Source organism: Mugil cephalus, chromosome 13 (assembly GCF_022458985.1).
Source record: "Mugil cephalus isolate CIBA_MC_2020 chromosome 13, CIBA_Mcephalus_1.1, whole genome shotgun sequence".
NCBI lineage: Eukaryota > Metazoa > Chordata > Actinopteri > Mugiliformes > Mugilidae > Mugil > Mugil cephalus.
The window spans coordinates 4,152,958-4,165,487 of record NC_061782.1 but is presented as its reverse complement, the minus strand read 5'-3'; the positions used below and the strand labels follow the sequence as shown (position 1 = coordinate 4,165,487).

The 12,530-nt window shown below is 41.5% G+C and overlaps 1 protein-coding gene across 1 annotated transcript in view; it reads right to left on the bottom strand.

Annotated features, from left to right (window-relative positions):
• fbxw4 (F-box and WD repeat domain containing 4) overlaps window positions 1–12,530 on the bottom strand; it is a 39,781-nt gene that overhangs the window by 9,441 nt on the left and 17,810 nt on the right. The window contains exon 6 of the mRNA XM_047604107.1: window positions 6,883–6,948. Coding sequence (XP_047460063.1) covers window positions 6,883–6,948 — 66 coding nt within the window. The remainder of the gene's footprint in view (window positions 1–6,882; window positions 6,949–12,530) is intronic.

The following is a 12,530-nucleotide window of genomic DNA, read 5'->3' as shown; positions in this document are numbered from 1 at the left end:
CTGTTGTGTCATGGAGTCGCCAGCTCAGGTTCACTCTGAGCCAAGAAGACCCTGTAAGATCCTATTTGAGAAACTTGGCAGAGTTATGCCACAATTTGGGGGTTGTTATTATTATTATTATTATTATAAATGCAAGGAACAGAAAAGACAGAGCTCTGCCAAAAATTCTGTGGGTGCAGGTACAGATAAGAAACTGTGGGCAGGAACAGATAACTTTAAAATCACCTTGATTTGGCACAATGGTTGCCTTATTTGTATTTTTTTCTATCAACAGGGCTTGTAGATAACGTTACAATACCAACAGTGGCAGCTAAAACTGTAATGTCCATTTCAAATCCAATGACGTCACTGTTATTTCTCTGCTGTTTCGAACATTTAAGCCGTGAACGACCAACACCTCCCTTCACCGCTACGTCCTCAACTCAGCGGCTTACTGCTCCAGCTTTGAACTGATGTACTTACTCTGGTTGTGTACACAGTTCTCCTGTTCGAGCGAGGGATTACTAGTTACATACAAGCCTGCTCACTTTCAGTCTGACCTACAGATAAAGTGGATTAAATGTTATGGTTAAACCTTTTATTTTTTTTAATGTTTAACTCCCTTTTTCATTGTTGGATGGCGTCGTTACCACTTTCCCAGATCTGGAAAACTTTAAAGTTTTCGTTTAATCGATTATAAATCACCACAAATACTATGTGTATAAAAGAAGAGGGTGACATATGTGCACCATGACGTGCTGGAAAGAAAATGCGCGACTGCTTTAAAGCCACTTACGGACTCATTGATAGTCTGATGTAAAGAAACACAGTTAAAAATGACAAAGAATCACACGGAAATCATTGGTTTTTGAGATAAATAATTCTGTTCCTTGAGAATGAAGCAGTCTGAGGTCCAGTGTGGCAGCTACTTTGTGAGATGGGTAGCCTGGTGGCCTTAGGGGGCGCAGACTTAGTGATTGTTATGAAGGGGCTACCGGCTGTGTGACACACAGGGTCTAAGTCCTGATTTAAGCCTGTCTGGCCTCACTGCAGGAGTCAGGTTGGCTTTAGGGGCCACACACACACAAGTTGTGAAAGGAATCATTAATGAATTGACAATGTTAAAAAAAAATAGAATAAGCTAAGGGGCATTATCCTTTAGTTGTGGGGGCAGCTAAAGAAAAGCAGTGTGTGTGTGTGTGTGTGTGTGTGTGTTTTTGTGACACAAGTGGTTGGGGGCTCTTGTAAAGTTAAGTCTGAGCTCTAAACAGGAGCCTGGGGATGCACTGGGAAACAGGTCCTCTTGTCAAAAGCCACGAGACAGGTAGAGAAAAGGAGCCCCGCTGAGGTTTTTACTCACTAAAACTAACAAAGGGGAGCCGCGCAACCCGCTGCAAGTCCACCCAATTTACCCTGCACCTTTGAGCTCTGTGCAGCGACAACTGCAGCAGGAACGTGAGCTTTCCTGGCAGAGACAGTGGAAGGGATGGGGAGGGGGGGTGGCGCTGGCCTCTGGGACCCATTGAGAATGAATGACCACCTTCAAAATGTCACATACACGCATGCACTGCAAAGACAATATGGCGGCAATTTGTATAACAGAGCGTCCACCCGATGCAGACATTTAACCCCGCTCCTTTCAGAGGCAGGTATGTGAGGAATCCCGGCCCGGGCCATTTGATTGTAAAAAAAAAAAAAAGGAGGGCTCCCTTTTCTGGAGGAACAGAAGGGAATGTTGGGAGTCGGGAGCGATGGCCGGGGTACTTTCTCTTTGATGCTTTTTCCCCTCTCTGTGTTTAGCCATGAGCGAAGACAGTGTGAAAAGTTGGGGTGCTTCTCGGATGGCGCCCTTTGTGTGGGATCCTCCTCTATATGGGTGATCATAAGACTTCTTTGTCCCGCCGAGACGGAGGAGAAAGAAAGAATTAATTGCAACGGAGGGCGAAAAAGGAGAAAGTGTTAAATGAAATTAAAATCAAAGACCCCCCGTTTTTTTTTTTCCTTTTTTTCCCAGACTGGTTGTTTGCCTGTTTGTTTAAGACTATCAAGAGAAAGTTCAAGAACTGTCAAGACATCTGCGTAAAATGGTCAAGTTACGGGCAGATCTGACAAAGTTGTTGTACAGCCACTGAATTAGATTTATTTTAAGTAGTTTATATACATATATAATAACTAGATCATGTTATTGGTGCAGACTTTAAGCAGGACTTACCTTCTGTGGAAAGTTTGCCTTTTATCTATTTAGGTTCCTTTTATTTTATCTGCATTGGTTGAAAAATGCCCCATAATGTTACGACTACACCTGTTGGAGTGGAAAACATTGAAAAATTTGGCATCTAAGTGTTCATTTAGAGTACTGAGGGAAATAGACGCCGTAACTTATGCTTGTGACCTATGCCAGTGGGAGCCATTTATACTTTAGCCTCATCGTCCTGTTGAAACACCACCTAAACACTAGTTGGCACTGTGTTTTTTTTGCCAGTTGTGTCACTTTCACCAAAGACGAGTCATACAAATGTTAGTATCTCCAAACCTCCTCAATCAACCAATTCTTTATCGATCCAAACCAATCAAATCAAAAATTGTAGAGATGGAGAAGCAGCTGGAAGAGGAAACACTCTACTACCAAAGGGACCAATCACAGCTCTTGTGGTCTGCGTTACATTTCTGGGGAGGTGCACGTCAAAGTATTAAAATAGATGGAGTGATTGACTAAAATGCAAGTGGAAAGTTTATTTATTTTCTTTGATAAAAGCTAATTAGTGTCTGTAATAGGCCTCTAATAGCAGCAGACGTCTAAAAACTGCTCTCCTTGAAATCCAAGATCTGATAAGACCTTTGTCCGTCCTTCCACCTCGCGGCATCTCTCACAGTGTCACCCCTATTTACCACGGAGACAGAGGAAGTGGCTGCTGGAATCCTTCCTGGATGCTTGCGGTCTCTTTTTTTCTGTGATCCGGCCGCGGCGGCAGCTGTTTTGCTGACTGTCGGCGGTGCTGCAGGTGTAACAGTGTCTTGTTTATGTTTTGGCTGAGGTGAATCTCGAATCAGACGCAGGGCTGTGTTAATGCACCGTGCTGGAGGCCGATGCTGGTGGCCGATGCTGGTGGGTGTTGTCGAAAGGGGCTTGTGGTGGAGCTACAGGCGAGTCGGTGTGATCAAGTTACTGCATGTCCCATTGGGGACACTGGTGTCTGAATGGAGACTCAACAACAAAACCGGCAGGACATTGGTGAGAGTTGGATCGTGGAGGCTATAACTTCTTAAGATGGAACATGGAAATTAAAAACTATTGTATAATCTCTGGAGAGGGATTGAACAATTTAAAAACTTGGCGATAAGCCCTTAAAAAACCCTTAAAAACTAAAGACTAACGTCCAAAAAATGTTGTTGTGTTTGTATGTGACAGCAGTATGGGTTCAGATTAAAGCGATACTTCAAACTTTATAGCAACAGAAACACATGAACAATGCGCCCTGATCCCCTGCACCCATCTGGCCACACACGGGCCTGGGCGTTCGGCTCCCAGCTGTATCAGATGGAAAATCACAGCAGGAGATAGTGCGCTCGTCTCGTCTGTCACACTCTCAAGGTGCTCTCATTCACGGGCTCACGATGCGTGAGGAGGATGATGGCAGCGAACCCTCAGGCTCTCACGGAGATTACAATCTGCCTCTAATATTTGGACGGGAGACAAGTCTTTTAAGAAAGACTGAGATGTGAGATGTGAGCTTCTTTAGATCGGCCAAGCACCAGATGTGATGCTGCTTCACAGTAGCAGCTATAATAATGAAAAATAATGAAAATAATGTGAAATAAGCTAAGCTAGGTTTGTAGCATTTCTTCCAAGTAGACAGTCCAACTGTGAGGGACGGGTGTTGGGGTTTAAATAGGGAGGAATCAGTTTTATCTTATATTCTTGGTCCAGTGAATAATTAACTAACAGCCCGTTAATGTCCAGAGTAGGGATGGGATTTTACTGATACCGATGCCATTATCGATTCTGCTTATTGAACCGATTCTTTACTGATTCCCTTATCAATTCCTCCTGTGAATTTTTGGTTTAGAAAAAGTATGCGTTTGTAGTTTCGTGTAAACAACAGAAATTATATCGAGTTTCTAGAGATAAGAACTTGTGTAAGAAACAAATAGGAAACTGGTCAGTGGATCCTCACTAGCTCTGCTCTGCTGAGACTTAGCTGCACTTGTTGACCGGAGATCGTCGAACATGTGGCACTCTGGGTATTTAGTGCCGTGCGTCGTAGACAAATGCTTCAACATGTTGGTGGCGTTGCCGCCCTTGCTTAAAATTACGGTGCTGCAAAAGTTGCATGTTGCGCTGTTAGAGTCCCTTGTGGCGAAGTGAAGCCAGACTTTGGACCCTTTTGCGTCTTCCTTGTCGTCACATGATGCGAAAGTCGTGCTTCAACATGAAGATTTTTTGCCTTTTTTCATTTTATGGCAGTTGGGAAACAACTTTTAGGTGCATCACCACCATCATCTGGACTGGGATGTAAAGATTCAGCACGGAAAGTATCGACAAGATGAATCGTTAAGCATGAAGGCTAACGATATCGATGCCCATCCCTAGTCCAGAGTCTCCAGTCTCAAGGTGTGACGAAAATTCTTGGGGTCGGAAGTTAAGACTTATTTTTATTTCAGTCCACCTTCCCTTGGCAGATATGGCTAATCCAGTTACATAGAGTAAAGGCTGTTATTTACTCCTAGAGCTCTGTGATCCAATGGACGTTGTGGTCAACACTACTGGCTGACTTCTGGAAATAATAAGAAAAGTGCCTCTTGTTGTCCACCTCTCCATCAGCACGTGTGGCGTATGCTGCAGTGGGAGGGGCCTATTAAGACTTCCCCAGAGGTTTTTTGGCACTTCAGTTTGTTGTTAAGTATAAATTACTTCTTGCAGCCCTTGGACAGAGAGCAAATTCATGGCTTCTTGTGGAGTATGTAACCTAAGAAGAGCCTTTGAGAAAGCGCCTGGAAGTTGTAATTTGGAAGCAAAATTGTTGCACGCTGTTGCTTTAAGCTACTGGAATCACCAGGAATTTGTAAACGATTCTTCAGTGAAAGAGTTTCAATTCTTTCTATTAAATATATATATGGTGACACAGTGGGTTCTCTCCAGGTTCTCCCATTCTCCAAATACATGCTCGTTATGTTAACTGGTGACTGTAAATTGACCGTAGGTGTAGGTGTAAATGGTTGTATGTCTCTTAGCTCTGCAATAAACTGATGACAGCTGGGATAGGCTCCAGCACTGCCTCCCCCCCTTCATGTCATTTTCCCTTTACCACCTGCAACCTTCAGAGCCTGCCCACTCATCCCTGCATGCGTCTCCCCCTGCTCAGATTTCCCGACCACTTGCGACCAGGAAACAGTCGCCCGGCCCCTGTGTGTTGTGTGTGTGTCGCATCGACTTGTTTTTCATTGGCTCAGGTAAAGCTGGGAATTACAGCAGCATTGTCGAGGATGTATCAGGTTTAAGCCTTGCATTTCAAAGACAGGAATTTCTCAGAGGCCCCTCGCTTTGGACCGCTCCTTCCCCACGACTAGTGTGGTGTTTTCCAACGTTAGTGTATTAATGCATTTTAGTTTCCCTTGAAAAACACCATCTGATGTCTTTTAAGTGTATCCCTTTGGCAGACTAGGTGTAAAGGAGTTTGTACGTAACCAATAACCGATAATAAAAGTGTGTTGACCCTTTATGCATCAAACTCTGCTCTGTTCAGTTACAGGTCTACAATATAAACTGACAAGGTGTGAAAAAAAAACCTGAGCTGCATGCACCATCTGTCTCTCCTCCTCCTCCTGTTGCTATTCTCATTACGCCCTAGGATTGGTGCAGGCCTGCACAGCCGAGGAGCGCTAGCGTAGGCTGGGTAATCAATTGACTGCACAGCTTCAGGAGCGTAAACCTTGATTAGAAACACTGGAAAGACTAAAGCGAACTTCCTACTGCGCCTGATGTCGGGCAGCACAAGCACAGTATCAATTATTACCTGCTAGATAAACATAAGTGGGATTAAACGTATACTTGTTGCTAGCATGATTGTAATCCATTATGCCATGCAGCAGTTAAATTCACAGATTAACAGACATGCCGTGTTCTGCTGCCTGTATTTCATTTTTAAATGTTATTTGTTTCTGGTTAATAGCGCTTTTAGACAAGATTTTTTTCGGCATTGGTGATTTAAACCGTTTTCTCATCAACCCGACTATTGGCCACTTTTTAAAATCACACACTGAACCTGTAAAATATTAAAAACCTCACATAATAGAGGAAGTCTGCATAAAATATTAGGTTGTTCTTACAAAAAAATTACAATATAAATTATATCAAAGGATTAACATATAATGCAAATAATATAGATTAATTATAATTGAAAAAAAAAAAAAATTATAGCTTAACTATAGCCAGTGATGCATGACATCCAATTTAGTGGACAGATCTTTAACCATAATTAAAATATATATATATATACACTTTAATTAGTATTTTAATGATTTAATCAGATATTTTAATCCATAGTTGTTGCTACCGTTTTTGTTTGAACCTTTTCTTACGTAGTTCTTCTTTCTGTGCACAGATTGACAAGTTATTTCTAATTTGCTCTGCATGTCTGGAGTCACTATTTGAGAAATTCTTTCAGCACTTGCATCGACTGGCCAGTGTGTGGCAGTATGTATGGGACGATGCACAAACAACAACAACAACTCCCATGCATATTAAAGAAAATGGCTTTTGGAAAGCTGTCCAGTGTAGACATGTCACTATTTAATGCCAGCTCTGACGAACTTTAACTTTCCCCGTCATTTGAGGACAAAACATCCGTCCGACACAGTGAGCGAAATATTCTGATGTGACATTAAAGCAGCTTCTGGACTCACCGCTCAACGTCCCAGATGCTGAGAGGGGAGAAGTTCTCGCAGCACGCGGTTCCTGTTGCGAAGGAGCTGTGCAGAGAAAACATAAAAATGTCAATAAAATGCATTTCAGAATCAGAATCTCTTAATCGGCCAAATGTAGAGCGTGCACAGGAATATTAACTATTAACTAAGTAAGAAAAAAAGAAAAACAATATGTACTATTTAGAAAGATAAGTACTGGAAATACACAGATGCAATAACCAGAATAAATACAGGCAAGAAATGGCTGTGACATGGATGGTGCATGCAGAAATGTGTGTGTGTGCTACTGTTTGAAGTGTTTTAAGTGGAAGTTCACTGTAGTCTTTCCTGTTTGAATCATTAGAAGAAGTTGGATATTCGTTCAGTGACTTGTTCATATCTCGGGTAGCAAAAAGTGACACATCAGTGTGTCAGATTTGCCACAATTCATGGTGTGAAACCAACTAAAAGACCTGAGATAAAGAAGATAAACAAAAACCAATCAGTTTGGTTTTACTGCCATAAAGTCTGAGGTCTATAATATCCTATTTAAAGTTATATAAAAAGGCACAGACATTGTCCCTTGTCAGATAAATTGTTCAGTACGACAAAACCAAAGATTCTCTAGTGTTGCAGCTCACACATGCACAAACCCCAGCCCTGCCCGGGTCCCTGCCTCCATCCCTCCATTCACCGGCCATTGTTTCGCGGCAGAAGAAAAGAGGAGGAGAAAACTACAACATTCGTGATCCTTTGATTGGAGTGGCAGGTTGGAATTAGCAGGCTAGGTATGCACGGTGAATGCCGTGCCTGTGGAGAGGCGGGGGAGCAGTCAAAGGAGAGGGAAGGAGCGCTGTGGGAGAGGGCTGACGGGCTGTGTTTTTTGGGTGTTAGAAGCTATGGCGGGCGCCGGGTGGTGACCAGGGGTGCCGGTGGTATGTGGGCTTCTGTCGGGCTGGGCCTGAGTCTCGGGGCTTAGTGCCCTCCTACGGGGATGACAGACCCGCCCGCCTTTAACACACACAGAGGTAGTTACTGACAAATGCTGTTGCCTGGATTAGAATACTGTAAACAGAGGTGCTGAGGCTGGTGCTGGATTAATAAACTACAGAGGAACATATTCAGATACTAAAATGATAGTTTAAGGGCGTCCGTCTGACATTTAAAGTCACGTCTGCTGCATTAATGCAGGTGGTTGGAAAGATGTGCAGGATAAAATTACACAGAGACAAATCTGTAAAGCCAGTGAACAACTTCATCCTGCTATTTAATTTAAGGTGCAATAAAATTAACACCTATTACATGATTATAATTGATGGAATTATGTTAAAATGTTGAGTTTAATCTTGGTTGCTTGTAAAATGTTTTGTGATTGGTCATAAATTTGCAGGAAAAACAGGAAATCAGGATATAATAAAATGAAGTATGGTCACTGCCATTTACTGATGGTCTGTGCTTCATGTGTTAAACAAGTAAACGTCTGTAAGAAAGCAAAACTGTTTATATTCGAAAACTCAGATGCATGTGGTTGAGCAGCTCTGCAGGCAAAGTTTAATTTTTAAGTTTAAGTTTGACACCTCTGATCCATAATTAAAACATTAGGATTATAATCAATTTTTTAAAAAATGTGCTACAAATATGAGAAAAACATATCAGACCTGCTAATAATAATAATAATAATAATGCTAATAATCAAACTGGTTTATTTATATTTGAGTTATGAATGTAATCAAAGGCCAGTAAAGATTTAATAAAGAGCAGGATAAAAACCAAAACCTATTCTGATAAAAGGAAAGTTTTTGAAAAGTAATTCATGTCACTGTCTAAGATCCCAAAATGTTTTACTAACGGGAAGCAAACATCTACTACCCTACACTAAAAATGGGGCTGAGGACATGTTCTTGACACAAGTTAAATCAAAGATGCTGTTTTAAACCGTTAAGGTTTAACTTCGTTATAAAGTGACAGCAGCGCTAACAAGTCGCTTGCATCCTGCAGATGAACCAGATTTGTTTTTGGCTACGAGAGAATTCCAGACATTGTTCCAGGGACGGACTGTATGCAGTCAGACCAGAAGCCATACTTATGTTGACCCCAAGGTTAACTCCCTGCCTGTAAACCACAGTCAAGGAAAGGAAATCATTAGCTCCAGCTGTGGTGGTGCATAGGTTAGGAAACCTGTCAGGCTCAGACATTGTACTTTCATTTAACTACTTAAACAAGACAATTAGCGCTGCTGTCTTCTTGTCACGCTGTATGTTTGACTTGACTAACGGGTTTCCTCGCCTGCTACGTGTGCAGGCCATTCCCTCTGAGCCACGGGAAATTAATTTCTTTAAGATACAACAACATTAAAACATTTAACATCCAAACATTTTTTTTTTTTTATCACAGCAACCGTTTTATTTCAAACAGACACACTTCACCTAATTTTCTGTGAATAAATACTCAAATTTCTAAAACTTTCTGCACTTTTCTTTGGTTCTGCCATTTATTTGGTCTTCTTGGATTAATCTTCTTTTGTGTGTAAGATGTAGTTTTCAAAATGCCGTAACCGTACTAAATAGAACAATACAGGCAGCAAGTTCCATGTCTTTCGAAATCTGCACACCAATTAAAAATGGACAATAATTTCTACACTCTTGATCTATGCATAAAAAAAATGTCTGTACAAAGATAATGTGCATTGATGCTGCCACATATTTTTAATTCTAAGGTAGTTGTATCAGTCTCAGTGTATTTGGTCTCACTTAGGAACCAGCCTGAGGAACGTTCTCCCATTTTTGGAAGAACCTATAGGTGGGAAAGCACACTGAATCACAGACGCCGTCTTTCTTGTACCAACCTAATGGTGAGGATGGTCATTTAGTGCACTTTTATTTTCTGACAGCCTCATCAAATTCAAATGTGTGAAAGATTTCCTGCAGGTTGGTCAATACAATACCTCAAGATTCATTTTAAATATTTAACAACTGAGCAATGCTTTTTTTCTTTTCTTGGTTTGTGGAGCTCTGATCATTCAAGAACGAGAAGAATGTGAGCTGAGAGCTCCTATCATCTAAAAATATCAGTCCTCAGAGGAAGTTGTAGCTACTGCCAATATGTATTAATGCTAAACGTGTGTTTCAGTGTTTAACAGCTTCTAAATCCATATTTTCCCAGTCTGCATCATATTCTAGTTAAAGTCTGCACATGTCTGTATTCATGCAAACAAGATAAGAAATGAAGTGATTGGCTGCACTTCTGGATTTCCACCTTTTATTTTAATGTATATAGTCTTATTCACACAGGACCTGGGGACCTTCGGTAATGTCCGGTAATCAGGGAGATGGTCTGTGATCTTAATCCTGTCTGTGATTTGTAAATCACACACAACTTATTAGTCACTTATTTGTAAGGTGTAGAGGTTTCTGTATTTCTTTTTAAGAGTTTTTTATTTTCAGCTGCGCTTTTTTCTGCCTCTTGTCACTTAACAGTCATATAAGAATATATCCTGCTAGACAATTCAAAGTTGAGAACTGAATGTTAACCCGTTTAGAAGGATGAAACCATTAAATCAACCATTAATGTGTACACCTGTAAAGGTGGAGCTGATTTAAATACCTCCAGGTCGTTGATAATTTCTTTCCATGGATACAAAGTATAAAAAATGTATTTTATAAACCATTATAATTTGCAAAGTGATTAAAACCCATCTCAAATATACAGTGGAGTGAGATGGAAAGTAGCAGAGCCACAACAATAGAATGTGAATTAGAGTAAAACTTTGTTTATCTCGTGTGAATCCACCACATGAAACACAGACGTTGGGGGTAATATATGAATCACAGGACGTCCTCAGGTAAAACTAAACCTGTGCGAGTAGAAATCTTTACTGTTACTAAAATGTACAAAGTGGAATAAAACCAAACTCCATTTTAAGCATCACATGTTTAGACTGAGATTCTTAAATACTAGACAATTGTTCGTTCCGATATAAAACTAACTAAACTTGTGGGAGGACTTAGTTTGTGCGACACTCAGGCCTTTAGATAATTTAGCCGGCAGCAGAGACCCAGCAAGCATGCTACTAATGATGAGAGCTGGGGGGAGACGGGGGGGAGGCGCTTATTGGGAGGGAGGTGGGTGATTGTTTGGTGAGAGATATGACTGTGTGTGTTTGGGGGGGGGACACCTGCTCCGAATTAGACAAGAGAAGCTCTGACCTTCCAGCTATAATATCAGTGCAAGCCCCTGACCCCAGATCAGACCTGTTCGCCACTTCATAGGGGTGAGGGAGCTAGGAGAGATGAGGGAGGGGAGGGGGAGGAGGGGGGTCTTTCTTTTATTGTATGGATTCGTACCCCACCCTTCCTCTGGCAGCACCACGGCCCAGTGAGGGGTGAGTAATGTGAGTAATGGAGAGTAATAGGGTCCAGATAGTGAGTGTGACTGTAACCCTATTGTATCCTGTGTCAGGGGGGTCAGAGGTCACACGGCGCCCAAACTGGTCCGGGCCCTGCCCGACCCATTTGGGCCATAAATGAGTTTACCCAACACTAATTACCGGGGGGCTGCCGATGGGCCACGCTGCCTAACGGGCCTGACAGCTGCCTCTGTGCCTCATTTAGATGTCCTCACCCCCCCCCACCACAACAACCCTGTGCTGTCCTGCCACCCCTCTGACCTCTCCCCCCCCCCCAACATACATACGCACACCCCACCCTTCATCCGTCCCATGACAGTACATGCGTGAGGTAATGCTAACTGCATAACTCGGCCACAGCGCGGTTTGGGACTTTGTTCTGCAGGACGTTTTTATGCAGCAGAGCTCATCTGAGTCTGTCATGTGATGTAGTGTGTGTAATACTTAACAATAACACTTAACACCACTGAAACATGTTACTTTAAAGGTGCTTAAAATGGCACCGATACCTTTTTGCAGTACAAGTACTTAAATTTGAGTATTATATTAGTCTCAGACTTTAGGCTTTATTGTGATTCAACAAACACACCATCGGTGCATATATTAAATGACATTTCATTATATTCACAGTGGAGTAGACACATAATTTATCTAAAAATCACATTCACACAATATAAATGCTGGAATGACTTAAACAGAAGTTAAAATTACTCATAGTACAAAGTGGTAGGTGATTATTGCATTATCAGAGGTAGCAGGAGGCCAGTGAGGATCCCAAGGAGGGTTTTTATATGTAATAATTCCATTACACGTCTTATAATTACTTTGAAAATGTGCTTTATTTTGCCCAGCTCTGGTTTTATTGTGAGACTACAGCTGTGAAGTGACGTTATCCACATCTTGAACTGAGCTAAATTTGAATGTCTTTATTGTCGTTCTGCACACTACAACGAAATTAAGATGCAACTTCGTTTGCACATGAATTTAACCTCCTGAGACAACGCGTCCTCATGTCAACAAAAGTGGACAACGTATAAAACCTCATCAGATTTTACAGTTTAAAACTGTTTGTTTATGCTTATTTCTAGTTTAATATAACGCACAAATTCTATCAATAGTAATGAGCTAACAGTTCGCTAATTAGCAAGTACTCGATTGGGGACATCGGGACTTTTTTGTAATTCAGCAACGTTCAGACTTATGAACAAACTGTTTCATATTTTGTTACATATTTTGGTGATTT